This window comes from Lynx canadensis, chromosome A3 (genome assembly GCF_007474595.2).
Source record: "Lynx canadensis isolate LIC74 chromosome A3, mLynCan4.pri.v2, whole genome shotgun sequence".
Lineage (NCBI taxonomy): Eukaryota > Metazoa > Chordata > Mammalia > Carnivora > Felidae > Lynx > Lynx canadensis.
In genome coordinates, this window is record NC_044305.1 from 62544594 (window position 1) to 62571432 (window position 26839).

At 47.9% G+C, this 26839-nt stretch overlaps 2 protein-coding genes and 1 long non-coding RNA gene across 7 annotated transcripts in view; 1 reads left to right on the forward strand and 2 right to left on the reverse strand.

Moving 5' to 3' along the window:
- The first annotated feature begins 294 nt into the window (after positions 1–294).
- On the forward strand, positions 295–15364 carry LOC116737980. Of its 2 annotated transcripts, none has more exons than XR_004343394.1 (4): positions 295–881; positions 1104–1193; positions 1272–1414; positions 10797–15364. It is a non-coding gene; the product is annotated as an uncharacterized LOC116737980 (long non-coding RNA). The 2 variants fall into 2 exon arrangements; XR_004343393.1 differs by lacking the exon at positions 10797–15364 and adding an exon at positions 3288–4967.
- On the reverse strand, positions 7265–11262 carry ZFP36L2 (ZFP36 ring finger protein like 2). The gene is given in 7 exon segments (XM_030310498.1): positions 7265–9398; positions 9401–9580; positions 9583–10109; positions 10111–10347; positions 10349–10616; positions 10619–10688; positions 11203–11262. Coding segments are annotated over 7 exon segments (1482 nt in total). The 5' UTR covers positions 11254–11262; the 3' UTR covers positions 7265–9249.
- Positions 15365–15441: 77 nt separating the features above from the next.
- THADA (THADA armadillo repeat containing) overlaps positions 15442–26839 on the reverse strand; it is a 329970-nt gene continuing 318572 nt past the window's right edge. For all 4 annotated transcript variants that reach the window (XM_030310495.2, XM_030310494.2, XM_030310496.1 and 1 more), the window contains exons 37-38: positions 22360–22529; positions 15442–15933 (exon numbers count right to left, since the gene is read on the reverse strand). In XM_030310495.2, the coding sequence (XP_030166355.1) occupies positions 15541–15933; positions 22360–22529 (563 nt within the window). In that variant the 3' untranslated portion in view covers positions 15442–15540. The remainder of the gene's footprint in view (positions 15934–22359; positions 22530–26839) is intronic.

A 26839-nucleotide genomic window follows, 5' to 3' on the forward strand; every position in this document is an offset into this window, starting at 1 on the left:
GGTTTCAGGCATATGACAACTACACTGAGCTCAGTTTCCTCATCTTTGAAATGGGGATAGTAAAAGTACCTCAGTCTTGGGAGATATAAAGGACTGTCCTTAACATATGTAAAACTTTAGTTCATAAGAGAAGCTCCAAGGGGCACCTAGGTGGCTCAGTTGGTTAAGTGTCAGACTTCGGCTCAGGTCATGATCTCACAGTTTGTGGGTTCGAGTCCTGCATCCAGCTCTGTGCTGACAGCTCAGAGCCTGGATCCTGCTTCAGATGCTGTGTGTGTGTCTCTCTCTCCGCCCCTCCCCTGCTCACGCTCTCTTTCAAAACTAAATAAACATTAAAAACAATTAGAAAAACAAAGAGAAGCTCTATAAATAGTAGCTATTAGAATCTTTAAGGCATTTCCACCAGAAGACCTGTGGGCATGAGCTGGAGGAGGAGGGAAAGCCAAAGGTGATGAAGCAGAACGATAATAGAGTGGTCCCCTCTTATGGACGGGGATACGTTCCAAGACCCACAGTGGATGCCTGAAACCGTAAGTAGTACCCTACATGTGCTATGTTTTTTCCTATGCATACATGCCTATGAGAAAGTTTCACGTATGAATTAGGCACAGTAAGAGATGTACAATAACTAATAATAAGACAGAACTACAGCCATATACACATAAAAGTTATGTGAATGTGGTTTCTCTCAGAATTTCTTACTGTACTGTACTCACTCTTCTTGAGATGATGTGGGATGATAAAATGCCCACGTGATGAGCTGAAGTGAGGTGAATGACACTGTGATGGAGCATGAGGATAATGTGAAAAAACAACAGTGGAGAGAAATCATTGACCCAAAATCTGATGTTCTCATGGAGGAATTGGTGGGAAGAAGGCAGGTGAGAGATCTTTTGAGGCCTGAGCTCACTGCCCCAGCCCCATCCTGTGCCGCCTTGCTCTGTTCTCCACCCTTTGGCACCATATCCTTCTTTCCTTCCCTCTCTGGAACCATGTATCCTCTAACCACAGGGCCTTTGCACAGCTGCTCCTTTTACTTGGAAACTCTTTCATTGGCCCTTTGCCTTACCGTTACTTACACTTTGCCTTTCTTACTTTTGTAGGGGCTTTCTGGATCCTAAGTGAGGTCAGTTTCCCTGACAGAGGCTCCCTCAGTATCCTCTCCTTCCCTTTTGCAGCCTGGATTTCAGCCTGTGAGTATATATTTTCTAAAAATAAAGATATAACTCGTATACAATAAAGCTCATCAGATATGAATCTACAACTTTTAGTATGTTCACAGGTTGTGCAACAATCACCATTATCTAATTCCAGAATATTTTCATCAACCCCAAAAGAAACCCCGTCTATCAGCAGTCGGTCCCCATTGATCCGCTAGCTCCTGGCCACTACCAATCTACTTTTTGTCTTACGGGTATGCCCACGCTAGACATTTCATAGAAGTGGAATCATACAATATGTGGTCTTTTGTGTCCAGCTTCTTTCGCTTAAGTGTTTTTACAGTTCCTCCATGTATCAGTGCTTCATTCCTTTCTATGACTAAATACTAGCCCATTGAAAGGACATACCACATTTTGTTTATTTATTCATCTGTTGATGGACATTTGGGTTGTTTCCACTTTTTGGCTATTGTGAACAAGTGTAGAAGTTTCTTATGTGGCCATCATGGAGCATGCACGAGGTCGAGAGGGGGAAACTAATATTATTGTAATAGTTATGAAAACCGAAGTATCACTTTGGAAAATAGTAAGACACTTCCTCAAAAAGTTAAACACAGAGTTACCATATGACCCAGCAATTCTAAGTCAAGGTATATAGCCCAAAGAATTGAACACATGAACACACAGGGGTGCCTGGGTGGCTCAGTCGGTTGAGCATCTGACTTCAGCTCAGGTCATGATCTCACACTCCCTGAGTTCAAGCCCCGAGTCAGGCTCTGTGCTGACAGCTCAGAGCCTGGGGCCCGCTTCAGATTCTGTGTCTCCCCTCTCTCTGCCCCTCCCCTGCTCATGCTCTGTCTCTCTCTGTCTCAAAAATAAAAATAAAAACATTAAAAAAAAATAAAAAAAAAAAAAAGAAAACATGAACACACAAAAACTTGTACACGGATGATTATAGCCATATTGTTCAACAAGAGCCAAAAAGCAGAAACAACTCCAATGTCTATCAACTGATGAGTGAATAAACAAAATGTGGTGTCCGTATAATGGAATATTATCCTGCTACACGAAGGAATGAAGGCTGGTTCATGCCACATCATGAATGAACCCTGATGACAACTGATGACAGTGCACTCCATGAAGGCAGGGGATGACAGCTGTCAGCTCACCTGTTTACCCAGTGCAGACATTTACTAGACAACCAAGAACGGTCTGTGGGATTGTTGAAGGGTCCCAGCCAACAGCCCCAGCACCCCATCCCTTGGATGTCTGGACTGGATCTCAGGGCAGCAAGTCTGCCTGAATCACACCAGGTCTGGCCCTTGATGACACAAGCCTCCTACCCTGCACTGTTTCTGATTTCTGCTTCACCACATGGTGAAGCCATGGGAGCCATTGGGAGCCTGGACGTCCTGCAGTCCTGGAGTCCTGGCACACTGGCCTGACTGGACCTGAAGCTTCTCGTTAGCAGCCAGGCCAGGAAGGGGCAACCAGGTAGCACAGGATCACCTGTCGCTTACCTCGGTGGAGTTCTCCCCAAAGTGTGCCCCTCCTATGCTCAGTGGTGTAGGTTGACAAACAGCAGGTTCCCAATGACCCCACAGTCCCTTCTCAAGTGGTGCGGGCCTCAGAGACTGCCTTGCAAGCAGCCTCTCACCTGTCACCAGGAGGGTGCTGGGATTCGGTGACACAGGCCCTGGACTTGCATTTCAAAGGGTCCCCCTTCTTCCTATAAAACTGGCACAGGGCCCAGAGGAGGGGTCACAGGCCACCCCCCGGCCCAGCTCAGCCTCCTGCAGAGGGGTCACTGGGAATTCTGTGTTTCGTCAAATATTGCTAGGCTAAGGAGTTTTATTTGAAAATAATTTTAATTAGCTGGAAACTAGGAGTTTAATAAATGGAAAACAGAGAACTTTCCAAGGCCATGGCTGGGAAACACTTGCTTTTTTAAAAATTCCGCCTGGCTTTGCAGGCCAGCTAAGCACCCTGACACAAGGGCCCGATTGCCAGAGGAATCCACAAGGAAAACAAAGCTTATTTTTAGAGAAATATTTTAAACTCGGTTTCAGCGAGCTCAGGAGTTTTCTTGTCTGTCTAAAATCCTTAATATCTTTCCTTCTATTTCAGAACTGCTTCTCACCCCAGAGGGTATAAGAACTCCTATCTGATGAGAGCTATTTCTGTACAGATGAAAATAAAGGGGTCCCCTCCCCCTCCAACCAGAGAATTGTTTCTAAATATGTCCCTGCAGTCAGGCTCAAGCAGCCTGTCCTTGACAGGTGTGCCCAGCAGTAAGGTGGGTCTGGGGTCCCTGCAGGTCTGGAAGCCTGTCTGCCACCCTCCCACTCTCAGCCCTGTTCTGCCCACCCCCCTGTAGGAAGCAGATGACAGCCTGGCCACCATTTCCGGGTTTTGAAAGCAGTTTTTAACTTGAAAGAGGCCTGCTAAAAAGGGCTGCTTTTCCTCTGTAGGTGTTGTTAACACTCTCACCCCCATGCAGACACATCTAGACCCAAACATACAGCAACACCCAGGTCCTTCCTCACACCCCACAGACCCACACACCTACCCACACAGCAACAGTTACAGATACACCCACACATAGATCCACCACGCGCGCCGCACCACACACACACACACACACACACACACCCCACACACACACAGATACAGCCACAAACCCTGACCCCCGACTCACACACAGACCCCTGAACACACCCGTATCCACCCACCGCACACACCACACCACACACACACACCCACACACAGCAGCAGCAGATGCACCCAAATCCAGACCCCCACTCACAGGCAGACCCCTGAACATACCTACACACACATACCCTGAACATACCTACGCACACATACAATCACAGACACGCCCAAGCCCATACCCACACTCACACCCACGGACTCTCAAGCTCTACAGACATACATACCCCACACACATATCGACAGCCTCACGTACCAGTGTTCCCCTATAGCATACAGACACAGAACTTTGAACACCTGCATACAGAATGATACCCTCGAACAGGTGCACTCCCAGCTAGACACACAAGGACACAGATACACGCCCTGACAAACCTCTCTCCACACACACAGACACACCCTTAGACACAGACACACTCATATGCTTTCCAGGTTTAGCAAAAACTGTCAGGAGAGGTTGGAGAACCCACTGAAGCAGGCGTGGGCCCTGGAGGGGCAGTGGCTTCCTGCTGCCCAGCCCCTCACCTACCTCCTGCCTGCAGGGTTCCTCCTGGGCAGGCCTCTGGGCCCTGGCCCTGCCTCTTTTTCCTCCCTTCCTCCTTGGCCTTGCCAGCAGCACGAAACTGGAACTGCCCTGGATGGCTACGGGTCTGCACATTCCTCAGAGTGTAGACAACAAAAAAATAAACACAATTAAATCAGGTAACGACAACTGGAGAGTAGCTACGGTCCTCCGATGGAAGGGGAGGCTGGCTGTGGCTCGACCTCTAGGGGTCCCATGGGCTCCCCTAACTCAGGCCAAGGAAGGTGCAGAGACCCAACTTGTGCTTTCAAGAGGACTTGGCCAGAGTCATCTCTCCTTTGCTCTTGTCACCATGAGCTAAAGTGGGGGGCAATATCTAGGGATGGTTCCCTCCCAGTTCAAATGCTCTCTAGGGTTTCTTCCTTGCACACATCCAGCCTGGAAGGTTTTCTCAGACCTCCAGGCAGATTTTAAGACCCAGTTTCCTCTGCTGGGCCAGACCTGTGGCCAAGAGCTGTGCCTGTCTGTCCTTCCTTCTCTGGGCCCTCCCAGGCCTGGACCTTTTATCTGGACTCCTGAACCTCTGCAGGGCTTGAAATCCCCATCTATTCCCATCACTGGGTGGCGGGGGCTTTGGCCTCCTCAATCATTTGTGTTGTGGCTTTTTTTTTTCCCTTTAACATACTCAGCAGTCGATTCAGACAGAGTGAGGAGTGGCAAATATGTCCATGCATGCATCCCTTCTCTAAAATAATCTAGAAGGTGGCACGTACTAATTGAGGCTGCTTAAAAAAGTACCTTATTTTTTTTAAGTTTATTTATTTTTGAGAGAGAGAGAGAGAGAGAGAGCAAGCGGGGGAGGGGCAGAGAGTCAGGGAGACAGAATCCGAAGCAGGCTCCAGGCTCCGAGCTGTCAGCACAGAGCCCAACGCGGGGCTCTAACTCACAGGCCACGAGATCATGACCTGAGCCGAAGTCAGATGCTTAACTGACTGAGCCACCCAGTCGCCTAGGCGTCCCCCCAAATACCTTATTTTCAAACAGCCCAGGGCAATGCCACTATGAAGACATTCTAAACACCCTCGCATCCTGGGCTCACTTTCACAACTGGCTGCAAAAGAATTTATCTGGAGTGTAACACAGTCTTGGAGCCAGTCAACTTCAGTTCCGCTCTCCAGCCCGTGACAGGAATCCTGGCTTGTCCTTACTTGCAATTTTTACTTCTAGTCCCCTTAATTTACAAGAAAACTTTCCTAAGAGCGATCGAGCAATAGCAGAGAGTTTTGTTTGCTGTTAATTCCAGCCGCTGCAGAAAGACAATGACCTATATACCCTCCATTGATCTGTGGCAAGAGGAAATTTCTGAATGATTCCCCCCAGCTTTCCATGCTCCACTGAGTCTCAAATACAAAACATCAGATCCTAGCAGTCGGGCTCTCAAACAAACCAATTTTTAAAAATGAATGTGGCTTATCCCAACAAGTCTGACATTCCAGCCCATCAAAAGTGCTTGTTTAGAAAAATAAGTTTTGGAATGAAGTGGCAACAAGGCCTTTGAAAGCAGCTTCGCCTAAATAGCACCGCATTTTAGACTTTTCCTTCCCAGTGCACATTCTTTATGGGGAAGAGGCCAGGGAGCCCGCAGGGTCTTGCCGCCTGAGCCCTTCTCCGCCCCAGGCTTCCCCTCCCCCCACGGCTGAGGCCCTTAGCCAGGGGCCGGGCATCTGGGAGAACTTTGAAACTGTTCCCCATCCCCTTTGGCAGCCAAGCACCAAAACGCTCCAGTTAACGTGAAACAGCTGCCCGAGGCCTGGCGGGCTCCAGACCGCCCCTCCCCCACCCGCCCGCTCAGCTGGGAGACACGGGAGCCCCCGCACAGGGGTGCAAGCAGTGGTTGATAGGGCCCAGCTGTTGCAGATAAGAAAACAAACTATCGCTAAATCTTTTACCTACTTTGGAAGAAGTGTCTGAACTGGGGGGTGGGAGGTGGGGAGGAGGGAGAAGGGAAAAATGTGGGTTGATTTATGAACCTGATTTTGAAGTTTCGAAGGGGATTGTAGGGGGAAAAAAGTTACCAAGGTTTTGTTCAATTGTGTGCGAATCAGCAGACAAATTGGTGCCCTTTCTTTTTTCTTCCTTTTCTAGAGGCCTGGGTTGAATTTGCTTTCTGGCCACTTAGAGTCGCCTAAAGCAGACACAAATCCTTTTGCATAAATAACGTGTGTGCTCACTCCCAGAGGAAGCTGTCTGCATAAACAAACATTACCCAGATATAAGTTTGACCTGTTTAATCTTCCTCCCCTTTCCTTCCTCTCCGGACAAGGACACAGCCAGCCTTCCCAAAGTAGAGGCAAAACCCTGGTTCTCCAGCCCAAGAAAGTTTGTAACCCAGCCCCCTCCTCTTCTCCAGCTCAGCGTTCTAGTGGCCCTCGATACCCTCCTCCCTTCCCCACCCTAGCTGTTCTGGTCCCTGGGTGTCCCAGCAAAAAAAAATCGGACCTTCAGCTGCCACTGCAGACACGTGATCCGCTTGGTGACTCACAGGCGGGCCACACCCCCTCAGGCCTTGAGCCAGGGCCTGCCACCAGCCAGTCAGCCAACACTGGGATGCATCTTATTACCAAGGGGAACAGCTAACTAATGCCCTTGACAGTCCAAATAATTACTTTCTTTCAGCTAAAAGAGCTTGCTATAACATACATAGGGGCAGGCTTTTCTGAATTCTCACCTTGCCAGCTCCCGTGGAAACCTTAGCTCCCAACGCCTGCAAGGCCTGGGCAATGCCCGGAAAAGTGGTGGTAATTAAGGTAAGAGGCTCCATGTTCTGGTTTAAAAAAAAAAAAAAAAAAAAAAAAGCTGGCTTACACATGAGTACCTTTTTTCCCAAAAATTTTATTGGGGGAAAACTACAAAACATTTACAGTACAATGTTTACAGCCACAATCTGTAGTGAACTGATTTCCCCAAAATATTTACAACTCAAGTTGACTTATCTTGTTACATTCAAAAACCTACTTCTGTCAAAGTAGTCCAGAGTCCATACATACATAGTGCTCCAACTGTACCTACGTACAAACAAACTAAAGCTACTGCTCATTCATCCGCTGTCCAGGAAAGCATTCCTGCCTTTCTACGCACACACACAAAAAAAATACAAGTTTTGGAATCTTCTGTAATGAAACAAGGCATATTCACTACATACCATTTTAGCACTAAGAGGTGGCCTCTTCACTTTATATCTATATAAAAAAAAAGTGGTAAATATCTTTTCCTTTTGTGCAGTTGAACCCATCCTACATTCAAATTCTCTCAAGCACTAATAGAAAAATACTTATTTGGTTGAGGAAGATTTAAGGCAAGTTCTGGCCCTTCCAAAGGCACTGTGAGACTACCCCCACCCCATTATTGCTACATGTCTTTATACGCAGAGTATGTCACAGTAGAATTGGTGGAACGAACAAACAAATGGGTTTTTTTTTTGTTTTTTGTTTTTTTTTGGCTCATGTCAAAAGTTGGAATGAGAAAAGCATGCCACATTTAAACCTGATTGCAAAGTATGTGGTCACCTTTTTTTTTTCTTTAAAGTTGGATGGGCTACAACCATTATACATTCTAAGAAAACTCATAAGATATTCCTCAAACTACTTCCACAGCATCAGGATAGATTTCTGTGAAGAAATCATGCAATCTTTCAAAATTTACGTAAACAAGGAAAGAAATTAATGAAATAAATATTACATACAATCTCTTAAATTAAGATTTTTTTACTCATTTACAATAAAATAACCAAGTGAAGTTACAAAAGGCATATATTACTGTGAAAAGAACATACACTCCACATTTTGCCGATTAATAATGGCAATCATAATTTAACATAATAAAAGAATATATATCTATTGCTTTTCATCATACTTGATAAATACAGTATGAACAAAATTTTCAATGTATACTTTTCACAAGATAATAAATAAGTTAAATAGTTTTTTCATATTGAGTTGTGGTGCAGTGGTGCGAATCAACTCAAAACAGCTAAAAATTCAGCAGTTATTCCCCCAACGATTACAAACTAAGCTCTGCCCAAGGCTTCCAGAAAGAGCAGACAAAATGGTTCTAAAATTAAACATCCACTAAGTGGTGGCAACAAAACCAGTAACCGGTATGAAACTTTGGAATGCAAGGGTTTTTTTTTTTTTTTCCCAGACGTATAGAACGTTGTGTCAAACAAAACCTGTCACACTGAAGACTACAATCAAGGCATATTCTTGGTAGAATACTGGATTCCAGAAGCTTATAAGTTTATTAGCAAGGTGGTGGCTGGCTGGTTTGTTTACACTGGTCTGAGACAAACGACAATTAGGAACTTCTCTCAAGATAAGAGTTCCCACATCTGGACTGTAACTAATGCTTTCAAGTGAAGATATGGAATGGTGGTTGGTAGCTGCTGGTGCTGGGTTGATTTTTTTTTTTTCCTAAAGTCCCAAACTCATAGGAGACCTAAAAGTTTAAGTGTTTGGTTCTTTGTTCTGTTCGCATCACAACTGCCCTGTTGTGAATATTTTGTTCATCAATACAAAAGTTCGTTGGCTTTTTTGCTCAACAAGAACGAAACTTCGTAATAATAAAATTAAAAAAAAAAAAAAAAAAGAGGAAACCGAAAGGGGAGGGGTGGAGGCCCCTCCCGGCACACAAGTTCGAGTCCAAGTGCTCGGTGCGGCCCGCAGTCTGCTCAGGGCCTATCACCAACCCCACTCCCGTGCCTCCCCCACCCGCCCTTAACGGGGGTCGAGACGACAGGGGCGCCCTCCAACATCCCCAGAACAGCCTTCCCTTCCTCCTCCTCGCTGGCGCCCTCTTGCCTCAGTCGTCGGAGATGGACAGGCGGCTGAAGATAGGCAGGCGGCGGCCGGGGTCGAGGCTGGGGGATTCGGAGCCGCTGAGGCTGCCGGAGCTCAGGGAGCCGCTCAAGTAGCTGTCGCGGTCAGACAGCGAGTCCGGGGGACTAGGGGCGCGTCGAACACGGGCGACTCGGACAGGCGGCGCGGCAGCTGGAAGCTGAAGGGCGGTGAGGGCGGCGCGGCAGAACTGGCAGGGAGGGGCGCGCTGGGCGGCGCCGGAGGCTGCGCGGGGGGCACCAGGCCCTGCTGTTGCTGCTGCTGCTGCTGCTGCTGGCTGCGATAGTACGCCGCGCTACGGCGGCAAAGTTGTGCGTCTGGATGGCGAGGGGCGCGATGAGGCTGCTCAGCTCTGGGCCGAATGCAAAGGCGTTGTTGGCGCACGAGGCCGACGAGCAGGCCGCGCACTGGGCGCCCGGCGCCAGCAGGTCCTCGGCGCCCCCGGTGCCGTACAGAAGCGCTGCCGCGGCCGCAGCTGCCGCCGAGGCACAGCACGTCGGGGCGCCTGATGGCGTGGAGGCCGCTGAGGCCGAGGAGCAGGACGAAGCGGACGAGGAGCAGGAGGAGGCCGAGGAACAAGAGGGCGGTGGCGGCGGCGTGCGCGACGTGGGGCTGTCGAGCAGCAGTGGCGACTCGAGGCCCCCGGGGGGCTGGTGGTGGCCAGACGGGAAGCCCGAGAAACTGAGGCTGTGATGCAGCTTGGGCCGCGGCTCCCGGGGGAAGCCCAGGTGCAGCGCGTCACGCGCGCTGAAGGCGCGCAGGTCCCCGGAGGCGCCCCCCGACGGCGCGGGCCGCCGCTCGTCGGCGTTGTGGATGAAGTGGCAGCGGGCCGTAGGGGCAGAAGCCGATGGTGTGGAAGGTACGGCACAGCTCCGTCTTGTACTTCGGGTGCCGGGTCAGGCTGCGCAGCTCGTGGAAGCCGTGAGCGAACTGGCACTTCTCGCCGTACTTGCACGTGCCGCTCTCCTCGAAGGGCCGGCACAGCTCAGTTTTGTAGCGCGTGGAGTTGATCTGGGAGCCGCCGCCCCCCTTCTGCTGCTGCTGCTGCTGCAGGTGCAAGAGGCTGGCTCCGCTCTCCGTTCTCGCTGAATGAGCGGTCCCGGAATTTGTTCTCCTTGTTCAGCAGGGCCGTGCCGCCGCCCCCTGACTGCTCCTTGAGAGTGCCGTAGGAGGCCGGGCCGCCCGCAGCCCCGCTGCCGCAGCTGCCGCCGTTAGCCGCGCCCGGGAACTTGGGCGAACAGCTGCCGGGGCTAGGCGCGGTGTGGGCGAGTGCGTGCAGGTTGCTGGCCGAGTGCCGTCGGAGAAAGCCCGGTGTGAAGCCCGAGCTAGGGCGGCGGCCACGGGCGTCCCCACCGCCTTCTTGTCCAGCATGTTCAGATTGAGGTTGGCCAGGGATTTCTCCGTCTGCCAAAAGGAGGGGGGAGGACGGGATGAAATATGGAAAGGGAGGGAAGAGTTGGGGCGAGTTGCAGAGGAACTTCCAAGCCTTCTGATTCTTCTTCCTTTTTGCAGATTTCGATTCGGCCCCCACCCTCCGCCCCTACACGCGCAAAAGAATCATGTTCGCGTTGGGAGCCGACTCCCACCCCAGGCCGCGCTCGGTTTCGACATGTGATCCTCAGCCCGTGGGCCGCCAGTCTGGGCGGCGCAAACCCCGTCCGGGAAGCCCCGGGCAGCGTGGCCGCGGTCGGCGCCGGAGGAACTAAACAGCGACAGCGGCTCCCCCCTGCCCTTCCTCCCAGCTCCTTCTCCCCGCCCACAAGGCACGAGCACACACTACAGCAAACTCCAGGATTTTTCCCGACCCCGAAGTCAAGGTGGGGATGGGTGCCCCAAAAGCCGAGGGCAGAGGCAAAGTCTGAAAACTCGAGGGGCTTCCTGCCTGCCCGCTTTACTCCCTCCTTGCTCCCTCGCGTACCTTGCACAAGAAGTCGATATCGTAGAAGGCGGACAGAAGTGTGGTCGACATGTTTCTGGATCCTGTAATGGTCGGCGCTGCAGGCAGGGGTCCGGAGGAGCCCTCGGGGCGGCGCGGCCGGGCTCGAGCCACGACGAATAACGGGTGAGGGGCGGGGGAGGAACCGAAAGTTTGCCGGGGTTCGAGACAAGAGGAAGAGGGAAGCAGCGTGGACTGGCTGAGGGTGCCCGGGAGTGCGGAGTGGGGGAAAGGAGAAGCAAATAGCGCTCCTCCGCGCCCCGGGTGCCCGGCCCGCCCCCCCCCCCGCGCGGAGCCGACGACAGCTCGCGGACTGCTGGAACTCCGCGGCCCTCGAGCGCGCGCCCTATATAGAGCCCGGGAGCGCAGCGGCTAGGCGTCTGGCCGGAGGAGGGACTGAACGCTGACCCCCGGGTCTCCAGGCAGCCGCCCGCCGGCTCGCGGACGTCAAGCGCCTTCGTGGCCTCCCATTGGCCGCCGCCAATTTTTTTTCTCCGGGGGAGGGGGCGGGAGGCCGTGGGCGGGGCAGGCTGCCGGGGCGCCCGGGCGTGGAGAGCTCGGCCCTGTTGGGTGCTGCTGGGTGGCGGCGGAAGATAAGGCTCCTCTTCTCTGGGCTGCCCTGTTGGAAATCCCTGCACGTTTAAAGTGACCAGAGTTCTGCAGCCCTGGACTTGTCTCCTCGCGCCGGATCCTGCTAGGCGAAATTGCGAAGCTTTTATCTCCCACTCTCGGTTTTATACTGGGCGCGGGAATTGCAAAATGCAAGAATATTGCAACCGTCCGTGCGGCCCGGCTGGCTTGCAAAGGGTGCTTGGGCCGGGAGGCGGGGCTCTGGCCTGCGTCCGGTGGGTGGTGGCTCCATCCCGATTGCACGTGGAGGCGCGGTGGGGTTGGGCGGGAGCGGCCACGCGGGCGGCTGCCGCGGCAGTCTCGCCCGGAGGAGCCTGGGCCCGTTTCTCCCGCCCCGTCCCCGCCCAGGCTGCAGTAAACAGGGCTTGAGCGCCGGGGCCTGCAGGGCAGGGCTGAGTGTCTGAGGACAAGGCGCTGGCTTTGCTAATCACATCACAAGACCTTGAGCTAGGCCAAAGCGCGGAGTGGCGCGGGCGTCCCGGGCGGGGGAGCCGGCTGGGAGGACGGGAGGAAAGGCCAGGAGAGCTGCGCAGGCCTGGAGGCGACTTCCCGCCACCCCGTCCGTCCGCCGGTCAGCTCGGCCTTCCCCAGCCCTCCCAGGGGATGGGGTGCAGCTGCCGGCTGAGGCTCCCCGGCCGCCGCGGCCGTGGCCGGGCGTGCCCTCCACGTCCCTTTCCTCCCTGGCCGTTGGGGGCCGCGCCCTGCCTTAGCTCGTCGTGAGCCGCAGGCTCGGGCTGAGGCCGGCCAACTGCCCAGGCAGTACAGGGCGTCGAGGACGCTCAAGGTGGGCTTGCCCTCTTTTTTTCCCCCCCTCTCACCAGTCCCACACCCCAAAGCCCTGCTCTGGGTAATGCCTTTGCCAAGGGGCCCCCTCAAGGGTACGGGGCAGACAGCCCCCCCTAGCGCCCAGTTAGGCAAAGCCGCTGACAGCCCGGTCGGCAGATGTGGGGTCTAGGCCAGGACACTTATCACTCGTCTAAACATATGCTGCCAAAACCTGGAGCGGGCCCATGATCTCGCACACCTGGTAGCTTAGGCTTCATTTGGGCCTAAGTTGGAAGGCCCAGTTCCCTCTAGGGAAGGAAGCAACCCACGCCCCCTTTCCCAAATTGAGGTTATTTCTTGTTTCCTCTTGGTCATTTCCATTCGTTAACCTGGAAGTGGGGGAAAAAGCCATTAGGCCTGTCACTCATGGAACTGACGCCTCAGAGTTCAGTTTGCATGCAGTTCCCCCTGCTGTCACTCCCTAAGCACCCACTCAGAGAGCTAGAGTCTGCAGTGGGCTGCAAGCACTTTAGGACCAGAAACCCAGGGCTGGCGTTCAGGGCTGCCCTTTCCAAGTCATGTGGTCTCAAGCAAATCACATAATCTCTTTGGTACTTGGGTTTCCTTGTAAAACTAAGATAATTCCTGCTTTACTCATCTCTCACCCTTGTCAAGGTGCAAATGCGTTATCTGTTAAAGTGTGTAAGAGATGTACAGGTATAAATCCATATCATTTATTAAATTGACAAAGCATAAAAATAGAGACAGCCGGGTCTCTGGACTGTGGCCAGATGGGTAGAGGTCCACAGGATCATATGCAGACCTGAGGGCACCAAATCTTGGACCATCTAGCTTGGAGCCAAGAGCAATGACCCCGGAAGAGGGGATTGCTTCAATCTGGGTGATTGCACCACCCAGCCTGCACTGGCCCCCAGGCAGCTGTGGCTGACACAGCCCAGAGCACTCAAGAACCCCAACTGTTCTGTTTTGTTCTTTGTTGAAATGACCCCAAACATGGAGTCTGAGGTTTGCCCTGATAGTAGTATTCTAAGATTCCCCTGGGAATGCATCAGGCAAGTGTGAAACAGCCATTTTACTGCTATTGTAGGTCAGTATTAAGATTTCAGATATAAAACCAGTAGAAACTTCTGTACCTCCTGTCCTCCCAGGCTGGCCACAGCCAGCCATCATCAAAATCTGGGGTAATTCCCAGTCCACAGCCATGAGAACACCCACTTTGCAGGCTTGGTAGAAGGATCCTAGAGATAACATGTACATATGCTATGGTACATGTTTTGGTAAAGAGCACCTGCTGGTATAAGGTGCTTTTATTATTATGTATCTGCTTTTATTTCATTTTAAATGGAGAGAAAAGGAACGCTGGCCGTTTCCAATGAGTTGGGCTTTACTGGGGCCAGTTTCATAGTTATTGAAACATGGTCATCACTGCATTATGCCAACAATTTCCTGACTTCTGACCCAGTCAGTCCTTCTCAGAACAAAAAGAAATGTTAGACTGGCAACTTTCCATCAAGTGTGGGCTACACAGGATCCTAATTAATTCAGGATCACAAAAAAACACATTTTGAGCTGAATAGTCAAAAATACCTAGGGAATTTCCTGCTCTCTTTAGGACAAAACTTTGGATTCTAAGTTTACTCCTTTCCTTGCCTTTTCCTACAGAGCTATTTTTCTGTACTTCCAGTATGGCTGTGTTTTTAGTGTTAGGTGGTTTTTTTTAAAGAGAAACACATTTGAAATACGAGCTTTTCTGCAGTAGGAAATGATACCAAACTTTCTCTCTTTTAAACTGCCCCTTCAGACCGTCAAACATCAGTAACGTAGTTCCAAGTGATTGCTCACCTGAGAAGTATTTAAAAATATTTACAGTACCTAAAAGCTGGTATCATTCTGATAACCAGGATGAAAAATGAATATGGATGAGGCTCTGACCAATCCAAGCTATGAATTTCAAGATAGCTGTCTGTGGATAACACTCATTCTGAAATGAGAAGGAAAAAATGGCAAGCCAATGAAGCAAAAATGTATGCAAGAGCGACACCTGCTGGGTGTCTGAGGCAGAGGGCTGGGTTGGGCTTGGAAAAGGCAGAAAAACCTTAAGGTTGCTAGATTCAAACACTGAAATGGATAATTGTGTTTTCTGACATCTTAAATGAGAATCTTTTATTGCCACCAAGAAAATGACAGTAAGCAGCGTAGGAATAAAACAAGTCATTTATTCTGGCTTTTCTTTCCCTGGATTTCCTTCTCACAGCCAAGGGTCTAGGCTTTCACTGGGTGGCAACATCGAAGTTTCCTAGCATTGCCAGAAACACTTTTGGTGGGTAGGAGCTCTTTTAATAAATCAGACGTCATGTGCAGGTCGCTGCAGGACTTGAACATGTAGATGGTAAAAAAAAACCATCTCTATGAAGTAGATCTATAATTTTCCCAGGATCCAACATTTGGAACATACTTCTGCTGTAGCTAAAATGGAATAAAATTTAGAGTTCTGACCCAGTGGGCTGTTTGCCAACTAATCCAGCTCTTCTATTCAGTGGGAAAGAGGAGAGAAAGTCACGAGCTAAAACCTAGTTCTGTACAGTCAATTCACAGAAAATGTGGGCTGACTATGCCTGGACGTTAGAGGCTGTGGGGGAAGAAAAAGCGAATTCAGGTCCGCAGGTGGCCTGCACCTGGGAACAGAGTAAATATTCAACGTGGTAGCCACACTTCCTACAGTAGCTGCTGCAATAAACCAGGCTCCCCTGAATGAGTGAGCTGAAGAAAAATTCCTTTGTAGGAAGGGACAGAAGACTAGACTCATGAAGGGGAGAAAATATTTGAATTTATGTTCAACACGTTTCCTGCAGATTTAGTGGGGGAATAATCCGCACCCCCCCCACCCCCAAAAGTCTTCTTTCTTCAACAAGCTGTTTCTGTTCTTGCAAGAGTGAACGGATTCGTTTCTGCAACAGAGTCCGAAGCACTGAGAACAAGGGTGTCTTCCCTCTCCTTTCCTTCCAGAAAGGCCAGCAGCCTCAGGCAAGCCAAAGTCCTTTCTTCCTGAATGCGCAGTCTTGTGAATTCCACCGTCTTCAAAAACTCAGCAGTAGGTGGCAGTTCTCTGAAGAGCTGGGAAAGGAGGTGGCACTGCTCTGATGCTGTCCTGTGAAGATGACGGAGGCTTTCAGGACTGAGGGGACACCAGCTGGACTTGGAGAGGAGATGGGAGAGGTGCTTGTAGAGGTACTTCACGAAGGTCAGGGTCTCAGCCCAAAAGTTGATTTCTGCTTTTTCAAACAGGTAGTCTTCCACCTAGATTGAATGACAAAGCCCAAAGTCAACATTACAGGGGATGTCGACAGGCTCCAATCCAGACCAGAGTCTGGCCAGACTCAGAGGATGTCCCCTCCCCACTCCTGAGGGAAGGCCCACTCTTGCCTGTCAGCACCCACATATACATGCCACTCGCAGCTGAGAAGGTCACTTTCTATTTTCATTTCGCTGTACTTCTCCACCAGGGAGGAATTTTCTTCCCCAGACTTAACATGACCTTTGATAAAGATGTGTTTGTGGTTTCAAGTCAAGATATTTTGGGGGCCTGCTGTTGAAAAGGGAACCTCGACATGGGAGTGGGCCCTAGAACCAAAGGTGCCTCTCGAAATTGGAGAGAGGGGGAGGAGAAATCTCAGCAGAAGAAACAGCAAAGGATTACCAAATATGAGGCACTACTCTGAATATGGAACCAAATTTCTATAAGGCTGGGGACTTTCAAGGTTATTTTCTTACAGACACTTAATCTTGTGTCCACATTTCCCATAAACAGGCTGCTTTTTCAGCTCTTGGCCTGTTGGGTATGTCAAGAGAGCCAGCTGAGTCAGACACTGATGGACGGATACAAATTTCAGTTGACAAGATGCTTTTGCTGCTTCTCTTGGTCCTCAGTTTCCCTATCTGTTGACTCACCTGGAGGGGCTAATAGTTTTCTCTAAGCAGCAAATACCCGGAAGGACCCTGACTCTGCAAATGTTTCACCTTCAGACCTAACCGTGGGGCCGTTAGCTATTCCAGTGCTGACTAATAAACATTCTCCATAATTAAACACTCAACTTCCAAGGGGCCTCTTCCTTTCTTTTTTCCCTTCTATTGAGATATAACTGACATAGAATATTACACTAGTCTCAGGTGTACAACATATGACATTTATATACATGGTGAAATGATCACCACAGTAAGTCTAGTTACCATCTGTCACCCTACAGAGTTAATATCTTACTGATTATATTCTACATGCTATACAGGAATCCCCATGACTTATTTATCTTATAATTGGGAGTCTGTACTTTTTTTTTTTTTTAATGCTTGTTTATTTTGGGAGAGATACCATGCATGTGTGCTCAGGGAGGATGGGCAGAGAGAGAGAAGGAGAGACAGAATCGCAAGCAGGTTCCATGCTGTCAGTGTGGAGCCCGACATGGGGCTCAATCCCACGAATTATGAGATCATGATCTGAGGCGAAATCAAGGGTTGAATGCTTAACCAACTGAACCACCCAGGCGCCCCAATGTTTTCTTTGTTAATTTATTTTTAAATGTTTATTAATTTTTGAGAGAGAGAAAGAGTGCAAGCGGGGAGGGGCAGAAAGAGAAGAGGACAGAGGATCCAAAGTGGGCTCTAAGCTGACAGCAGAGAGCCCTATGCAGGGCTCGAACTCACAAAACATGAGCCTGTGACCCAAGTGGAAGTCGGACGCTCAACCGACTGAGCCACCTAGGCAGCCCTATTTTTTAAGAGTAGGGTCATCGTGGGTCTCAAACTCTCAACTCCAAGACCAAGAGTTGCACGCTCTACCATTTGAGCCAGCCAGGTGCCCATGTTTTCATTTTCTCTGCATAGATACTCAGCAGTGGAATTGCTAAATCACGTGGTAGTTCTATTTTTAATTTTATGAGGAACCTCCATACGTTTCCTTAGTGGCTCACCAATTTACATTCCCACAAACAGGGTATGAGAGTTCTCTTTTTTCCACATCCTCACCAACAATAACTTTTTGTCTTTTAGATCATAACCATTCTGACAGGTGTAAAGTGGTATCTCATTGTAATTTTGATTTGCAATCCCCTGATGATAGTGATGTTGAATATGTTTTCAGGTATCTGTTGCCCACCTGTATGTCTCTTTTGGAAAAATGTCTAGATCCTCTGCCCATTTTTTTAATTAGAGTTTTCAGATTTTTAAAAGTCAGCATAGAGCCAGTGTGGGGCCCACACCCATGACCCTGAGATCAAGACCTGAGCTGAGGTCAAGAGTCAGATGCTTAACTGACTGAGCCACCCAAGTGCCCCTTAATTAGATTTGTTGTTATTGTTGAGTTGTATGAGTTCTTATTATTATTTTTTGGATATTAACTCCTTATTGGATGTATCATTTGCAAATATCTTCTCCCATTCAGTAAGTTCTGTCAACATTTTGTTGATGGTTTCCTTTGTTGTGCAGAAGCTTTTTAGTTTGATGTAGTCCCACTTGTTTGTATTTGCTTTTTTTCTCTTGCCTTTAGAGTCAGTCACAAAAATCACTAAAACTGATGTCAAGGAGTTTACCACCTGTGTTTTCTTCTAGAAGTTTATAATTTCGGGTCTTTTTATTTATTTATTTTTTTTAATGTTTATTTTTGAAGGAGAGAGAGAGAGAAAGACAGAGTGTGAGTGGGGGGAGGGCAGAGAGAGAGGGAGACACAGAATCTGAATCAGGCTGCAGGCTCCGAGCTGTCAGCACAGAGCCCGTGCAGGACTCGAACCCACAAACCGCGAGATCATGACCTGAGCCGAAGTCGTACGCTCAACTGACTGAGCCACCCAGGCGCCCCATATAGTTTCAGGTCTTATATTCAAATCTCTAATCCACTTTGAGTTAATTTTTGTGTATGGAGTAAGAAAGTGGTCCAGTTTCATTCTACTGCAGGTAGCTGTCCAGTTCTCCCAACACCTTTTATTGAAGAGATTATCCAGTCCTCATTGTATATTCTTGCCTCCTTTGTCAAAAAATACACATTCATGGGTTATTTCTGGGCTTTCCATTCTGTTCCACTGATCTCTGTGTCTCTTTTTGTGCCAATGCCATTCTGTTTTGATTACTATAGTTTTGTAGTATAGTTTGAAATCAAAGCACATAATATCTCTGGCTTTGTTCTTCTTTCTCAAGATTGCTTTGCTATTTGGGGTCTTTGGTGGTTCCCTATAAATTTTAAATATATGTTCAAGTTCTGTGAAAAATACCATTGGAATTTTGATAGGAATTGGAATTTTGATAGGAATTTTGATAGGAAATTGACAGATTTCAATTTCCATTGAATCTGTAGACTGTTTTGGGCAGAAGGATATTTTAACAATATTAATTCTTCTAATCCAAGAGCATGGAATATCTTTCCATTTATTTGTGTCTTCTTTAATTTCTTTGATCACTATCTTACAGTTTTTAGTCTTACAGTGTATAGGTCTTTTATTTCCTTGGTTAAATTTATTCCCAGGGAAATATAAATTATTCCTATGTATTTTATTCTTTTTATGCAAGTGTAAATGGGATTTTCTTGATATTTCTTTCTGATAGTTTGTTATTAGTATATAGAAATGCAACATGTTTTGTATTTTGTATCCTGCAACTTTACCAAATTCACATTTATTTGTTCTAAAAGAGTTTTTTTTTTTGGTGGAGTCTTTAGGATTTTCTATATATAGTGTCATGTCATCTGCAAATAGTGACAGTTTTACTTCTTCCTTTCCAATCCATATGCCTTTTATTTCTTTTTTTTGCATAATTGCTGTGGCTAGCATTTCCAAGACTATGTTGCATAAAAGTGGTGAGAGTGGGTATCTTTGTCTTGTTTCTGATCTTAAAGTGTTCAGCTTTTTTCCACTGAGTATTAGCTATTTATCATATGTGGCTTTCATTATGTTAAGATATGTGCCCTCTGTATCCACTTCATTATTATTATTTTCTACCATAAATGGATATTGAATTTTGTCAAATGCTTTTCTGCATCTATTGAGATGATCATAACTGTTATGTTTCATTTTGTTAATACTGTGGTATCACATTGACTAATTTGTGGATGAACCACACTTGCAGCCCTGGAATAAATCCTATTTGATCATGGTATATAATCTTTTTAATGTATTATTGAACTCAGTTTGCTTATATTTTGTTGCGGATTTTTACATCTATGTTCATCAAGGATATTAGTCCATAATTTTCTTTCACTCATTCTTTCTTTCTTTTTCGTGGTGTCCTTATCTGGTTTTGGTATCATTTGTAAAATGAGTTTGGAAGTGTTCCCTCCTCTTCAATTTTTTGGAAGAGTTTGAAAGGCTAGGTATTAAATCTTTGAATGTTTGGTAAAATTTACCAGTGAAGCCGTCTGGTCTTGGACTTTTGTTTCTTGGGAGGTTTTTAATTGCTGATTCAATCTCTTTACTAGTAATTGGTCTATTCAGATTTTCTACTTCTTCATGATTCAGTTTTGGAAGATTGCAAGTTTTTAAGAACTTATCCATTCTTTTTCAGTTGTCCAGTTTGTTGCCAGAGTAGTCTCTTACAATCCTTTGTATTTCTGTGGTATCAGTTGTAATCTCTCCTCTTTCATTTCTGATTTTATTTATTTGAACCCTCTCTTTTTCTTCGTGCGTCTAGCTAAAGATTTATCTACTTTATCTTTTGAAAGAACCAGCTTTTAGTTTCATTGATATTTTCCATTGTCTTTTTAGTCTCTACTTAATTTTTTTCCACTCTGATCTTTATTACTTCCTTTCTCCTCCTAATTTTGGTTTTGTTTGTTCTTCTTTTTCTGGTTCCTCGAGGTATAAAGTTAATTTGTTTATTTGAGATTTTCTTGTTTCTTGATAATAGGCATTTATCACTTGAACTTCCCTCTTAGAACCACTTTTTCTGCATCCCACAGATTTTGGTATGTCCTATTTCTGTTTTCATTTGTTTCTAGGTGTTTTAATTTCTCCTTTGATTTCTTCTATGACCCAATAGTTGTTAGTAACATGTTTTTAACTGCCACGTATCTGTAGTTTTTCCAGTTTTCTTCTTCTTTTTTTAAAGTTTATTTACTTATTTTTGAGAGAGAGAGTGAGAGAGTGTGCATGCAAGCAAGGGAGGGGCACAGAGAGAGAGGGAGAGAGAATCCCAAGCAAGCTCCACACTCAGTGCAGAGCCCGACATGGGGCTCTTTCTCATGAATGGTGAAATCATGATCTGAGCCGAAATCAAGAGTGAGACAGGATGCTTAACCAACTGAGCCACCCAGGCTCCTCTATGACCAATACATTGAATTCTTTATCAGGTAGATGACTTATCTCCATATCATTAAGGTCTTTTTCTGAGGTTTTGTCTTATTCTTCCATTTGGAACATATTTCTCTGTTTCTTCATTTTGCTTGACTCTGTCTTTGCTTCTATGTATTAGGCAAAGCAGCGACCTTTCTCAGTCTTGAAGGAGTGGTCGTATGTGTGATGAAACTTCTCACTGAACCTTGCCCTAGTTCTTGGTTGTCTCTTCAACCTTTCTGATTGTCTAAACCACCTGATTTATTCTTAATATTCCCCTGTTGCTGACAAAATGCCAAGACCTGTTCCAAGGGGAGGAATATCATTCAGTACCTATTTTCAGGCTGATTGGAAGCCAGATCCTTTGGTGGCAGCTTTTAAAGTCAGCAAATATTGGGGCACCTGGGTGGCTCAGTTGGTTAAGTGTCTGACTTTGGCTCAGGTCATGATTTCATGGTTGGTGGGTTCGAGCCCCACATCAGGCTCTGTGCTGTACGCTCAGAGCTTGGAGTCTGCTTCAGATTCTGTGTCTCCCTCTCTCTCTGTCCCTCCCCTGCTCATGCTCTGTCTCTATCTCTCAAAAATAAATCAAAATGTTAAAAGAAAATAAAATAAAGTATGCAAATATATACAGTCCTGAGCGGTGGCAATTGTAATCCTGCTGGCCTCCAGACCAGGAGATCTAGAGGTGTCCCCTGGGCAACCGTTGTAAAAACTGGGGCTCCAAGCTCCTTTCTGGGAGGTCTCATGGAGCTGTAGCAAGGCCAAGGGGGCATGCAAGGGTGTCACCTCCTGCTTATATTCCCTGGGAGCACCTCCTTAGTCTCTAGATGTGTGGGAAACCTGGAGCCTGTCCCTTAGGCTAAAGCTCCAGGCTAAGTAAACAGCCCTTTTTCCCATGAAGACTCGGGTTGCATTTCAGTCTGCTGTCTGTGCACTGCCCTGGCGTGGTGGACTGCCAAGAACTGTCTTTCCAGCTGTTACCTTCCTGTGGAGCTCAGGAATGCCAGTCCCGTCGGCCACCGGGGTCAGGCGATCAAGGGGTGTCCTGGGTGTGGAGCAGATATGGGTACTGGCTTTAGTTAGACAGCTGGAGAGTGCGGGAGCACACTCACTGGCTTCGGAAACCAAGGAGTCTCTTTCAAAGTCCTCTCCCCTAGTGATCTGAAGACTTACCATTGGAACCCAAAAAGCCAGCATGAGAGCTGCCCCAGCATCTCCAGGGCCCCCAGCGGATCTAGCAGGCTGCTATGTCATTCAGACAGTTTCCTAAGCCATACTTGATCCGTACCTAAGCATCCAGAAGCACACGTTCAGCAGGCACCTGAAGCCCAAGTAAGCCTAATGTGCTGCATTCAGCAGGTTTGACACTCTGACCCCCCCCCCCCCCACTGCCCTGAGACCCTAGGATTACCTGATGTGTGCTTTCTACATGGACCACGAAGTCCTCCCCCTCTCCCAACAGCCATCCCAGCAAGACTGGGAGTCCGGGGGCCAGCTGGTCCCACTGCTGGAGCAGGTCACACAGCACAGCCAGGGCCAGAGTCAGTGCGATTGAGGCATCCACCTGGCAGAAGGCAAATTCTGTGGAAGCGAGAGAGAAGCAAACAATGAATGTGCTGCTCAGGGCCACCCCACGGAGGCTCTGAAGGACTCTAAACACGAAGGGCCTCGAGTTAATCACTACCACCAGCCTATGGGGAGGCTGGTGGGATAGGCTCCTCAGAGATTACCAACCCATTTCTGAGTCCTGCTGTCTACACAGCTAGAGTGAGTCACAGGCCCGAACCCCACCATTTCCATGCCCCCTAGCCCAGTGCGGTCAGTAGCAAGTCCGCCTGCAGGATTAGACATTTACCTCCTGTCAGCTCCTCCAGTGTAACTGGGAGGAAATCAGGAAAGCTCCCCACCCAGTGTCTCCTCTGCAGGCCTGCCACAACGCCTGGATTCTGTTGGTTTGCCTGTCTCTCTGAAAGCAAATCTTGCTGACCACAAAACACATAAATCTCTTAACATTTTAGAGTGGGGCATCAGCAAACGTTTTCTTTTTTTTAACTTTTTTTTTTTTTTTTTGAGACAGAGAGAGACAGAGCATGAGCAGGGGAGGGGCAGAGAGAGAGGGAGACACAGAGTCCGAAGCAGGCTCCAGGCTCTGAGCTGTCAGCACAGAGCCCGACATGGGACTCGAACCCACAGACTGTGACATCATGACCTGAGCTGAAGTCGGACTCTTAACCGACTGAGCCACCCAGGCGCCCAACAAACGTTTTCTTAAAAGGCCAGATAATAAATATTTCAGACATTGGGGGTCTTCAGGTCTCTGTTACAACTACTCAACTCTGCTAGAAGCAGCCATGGACAATATGTAAACTTTTAATGTTCCAGTAAAATTTGAATGTCATGTGGTTTTCACATGTCATAAAATATTCTCTTTTGTTTTTTCCCCCCAACCATTTAAAAACATAAAAAACATTTGTAGTTTACGAGCTGTACAACAAAAGGTGGTGAGCCTGATTTGGTTCACATTTTGCTGCCCTCTTTGAATTCATTTTCAGACACTCATCTTCCTAGTTGGCTGGGAAAGGGTGCTGAAAGAGTAGATTAGGGTGCAGAAAGAGGAAGCAGGCCTTGGGGGAACCATTGCTTACTTCATCATTTTGCCTTAGACAGTCCTAAATATGGATTTGAAGGGAGGCTCTGGGTTGTTGGCACTTCCACTACCGACCCCAGCCCTCCCGCCCCAACCTGGTGGAGGTCTGAAACATGGGATTGAAATCCCACCACAAAATGAACCTCTTTGGATCCATCCATGCACCAGTGCTGGTCTTTCGAGGACCCACTTCTGTTGAGGCCTCATCTTTTCCCAAATCCACATTTCCAACTCCAGCACATAGACCTGGCCCTGACCACTGGCTCCCAAAGAGACATGCTCAGCACACGGGGAGGAGCCTCCAAGTCTGGACTGAAAGCTTTGAGTTCTCAGGGTACTGAACCAGACATAGCAGGATGGCCTCCCAAGGGCCCATTATGTGCCAGGCCCTAACCAAGTATCTTCTGTCCATTCCTTCAACATCCTATCGGTTGGATATTGCCATTCCTACTTCACAGGTGAGGGATCCTGGGCTCAGAATGAGCCACTTTTGTATAGTCACAGAGCTGTAAGTGGCTATGAAGAATAGGAATGGGCAAAATGTTTCACGGTGCCTGTGGAACACAGATTTGGAAACAGCACCAACATTCTAGACATGCAAGTCGTCACAGTGAGATAAGCAGGGTTGGTGACCCTGCAGAGGGGCCAGTGTTACCTGGAACACACCAAGAAGAGCCTACACTATGGAAGCAGCTAAAAGACTGATGTCACCATCCCCAAATCAATCCCCTGGGACAACTGCTCCTTAGTGCCCATGCTCCCTAGGCTGCTGCCTGTGCAGCCTGGAACCAGGATTTAACTTGGGCAACAGAAAAAGAGGAGGGGGATGGGAGGGAAGTGGGGAGCAAAGGTGCATTTTGGCTGTAGGTCTGGGCCATGTGTTGGTCTAGCCTTTACCTACAATACAATCTCTATTTTTTATTTTTATTATTAAAAAAATTTTTTTAAATGTTTATTTATTTTCGAGAGAGACAGAGTGTGAGCTGGGGAGGAGCAGAGAGAGAGGGAGACACAGAATCTGAAAAAAGCTCCAGGCTCTGAGCTTCAGCACAGAGCCCGACGAGGGGCTCGAACCCACGAACCGCGAGATCATGACCTGAGCTGAAATGGGACGCTTAACCAACTGAGCTGTCCAGGCATCCCTACAATATCTGTTTTTATCTCTACCTGACCCCTCTGTGTAGTAGCTGTATGGGGAGACGGTACAATTAATTGGCATCCTTCAAACCTCAAAGAACTGAAAATACGCACGAAGACCGGCATGGGATTAAACATAGAGCAGAGGCTCAGAACATTCCAGTGTGTGGCCCCGGAGATCATGAAATCTTTTCCTTTACTGCTGCTTGATTTAATAACATAGGGACTGCCACAAAGCAAGCATTCACTAGATGGTTAACTAGGGTTACCGTTGATAATAATGAATACTGGCCTATCAGATCCTTACTGCTCCCACCACTAGGAGGGAGGCATCCTTATTTAACGAATGAGGAAGTTATGCTCATGGAAGCGGGGTAACGGATCCGAGTTTGCACAGTTAGCTGTGGTGGCAGTGAGCTAAGTGGGCCTCAGTGCAGAAGCTGTCCCTACCCCACAGGGAGGCAATGGAGAAACACCCCCGGCACCCCACAGAGATGAAGTCAGACTTGGCTTTATCACTCTGATTCACAAAGAAAAGCTCCCAGCTGGGGGCCATATTTCAAAAGACAATCAAAGCAGCAGGTATTGTGCAGCAGGTGGGCTTATGTGAAACCTTTCACAAAAATCTACCTTCTGATTTACGGCCTGCTCTCCTTTCGGTCTCCTCAAGGCAAGGACTGGAAATGCCACAGTCCACCAGCAAAATCTATGCCTGCAGCTCAGCAACACTCCGGTTGGCTCCATAAAGAACACACGAGAGTGACCAGAGAAGCCGCCAGGAAGGCCAGACTGCTGCACCTGCCCTACCCAACAGGACAGATATCCCCCATCCTGCACCATTTCGTCATGAATCGTGCTGAGGAAGTGGCAGGAGAGTGGCAGGCATGACAGAGGTATAAAGGAGTGCTGGTGCAATGTGGCTAGAGGTGGATCCAGAGAGAATTATAACCGCCCAAATACTGACTCTGCAAGATGAAGAAGGAAGGGAGAAAAAGCTGGGTGGGGGCAGGAGGAGAACTGGTTGGATTTAAATCTCTTTGAGGGGCCAGATGCATCCCACCAAGTTTCCTCTTTTATTACCTTGCCCTGGACTAGGACACCTCAGCCAGAACAACCCAGATCTCTACTGGCCAAATGCCTTGTGAAGAGAGGCAGGAGAGTGGGGGGAGGAACTTTTGAGCTGACCATGCAGGCCAGCCAGGCTTAGAGCCTGCTTGGGCTTCTCTCTCTCCTTCTCTCTTTGGCCCTCCCCAGCTTGTGTGTGTGTGTGTGCACGCGCGTGTGCGTGTGCATGCCACGTGCCCCCCCCCAAATAAATAAACATTAAAAAAACTGAAATAATAAAATACAATAACCCAATGAAAACACATACAAAGGATCTGAATAGACATTTCTCCAGAGAAGATACACAAATGACCAATAAGTTACGGGAAGAGATGCTTAACATCGTCGACCATCAGAAAAATGCAAATCAAAACCATGGTGAGATACCACTTCACAACCACTTGGAGAGATATAATAAAAAGACAGATAAGTAATAACTTTTGGTGAAGCTATGGAGAAGATGGAACTCTCAGACATTGCTGGTGGGGATGTAAAATGGTGCAGCCACTTTGGAAAACAGTCTCAAAGTTTTGCTCACTCCTAGGCACATACCTAAGAGAGATGAAGCACGTATGTCCACACAAAAACTTGTACATGAATGTGCCTAATAGTCAATACACAGAAGCAGTCAAAATGTTCATCAACCAATGAATGGATAAATAAAATGTGGTATATCCATACAATGGAAGATTATTCAGCCTTAAAAAGGAATGAAGTAGTGATGCATGCTACAACACGGAGGAACTTTGAAAACACGCTAAGTGAAAGAAGCCAGACACAAAAGCCTGTGTATTATATAATTCCACTTATGTGAAATATCCAGAACAGGCAAATCATAGAGACAAAAGGTGGATTGGTGGTTGCCAGAAGTTGGAGACTAGGGAGATTGAGGAATGATTGATGATAGAAATAATGTTTCTTTTTTGGGCTGATGAAAGTGTTCTGGAATTTAATAGTGGTGATGGTTGCACAGTCTTGTGAATATACTAAAATGTGTACACCT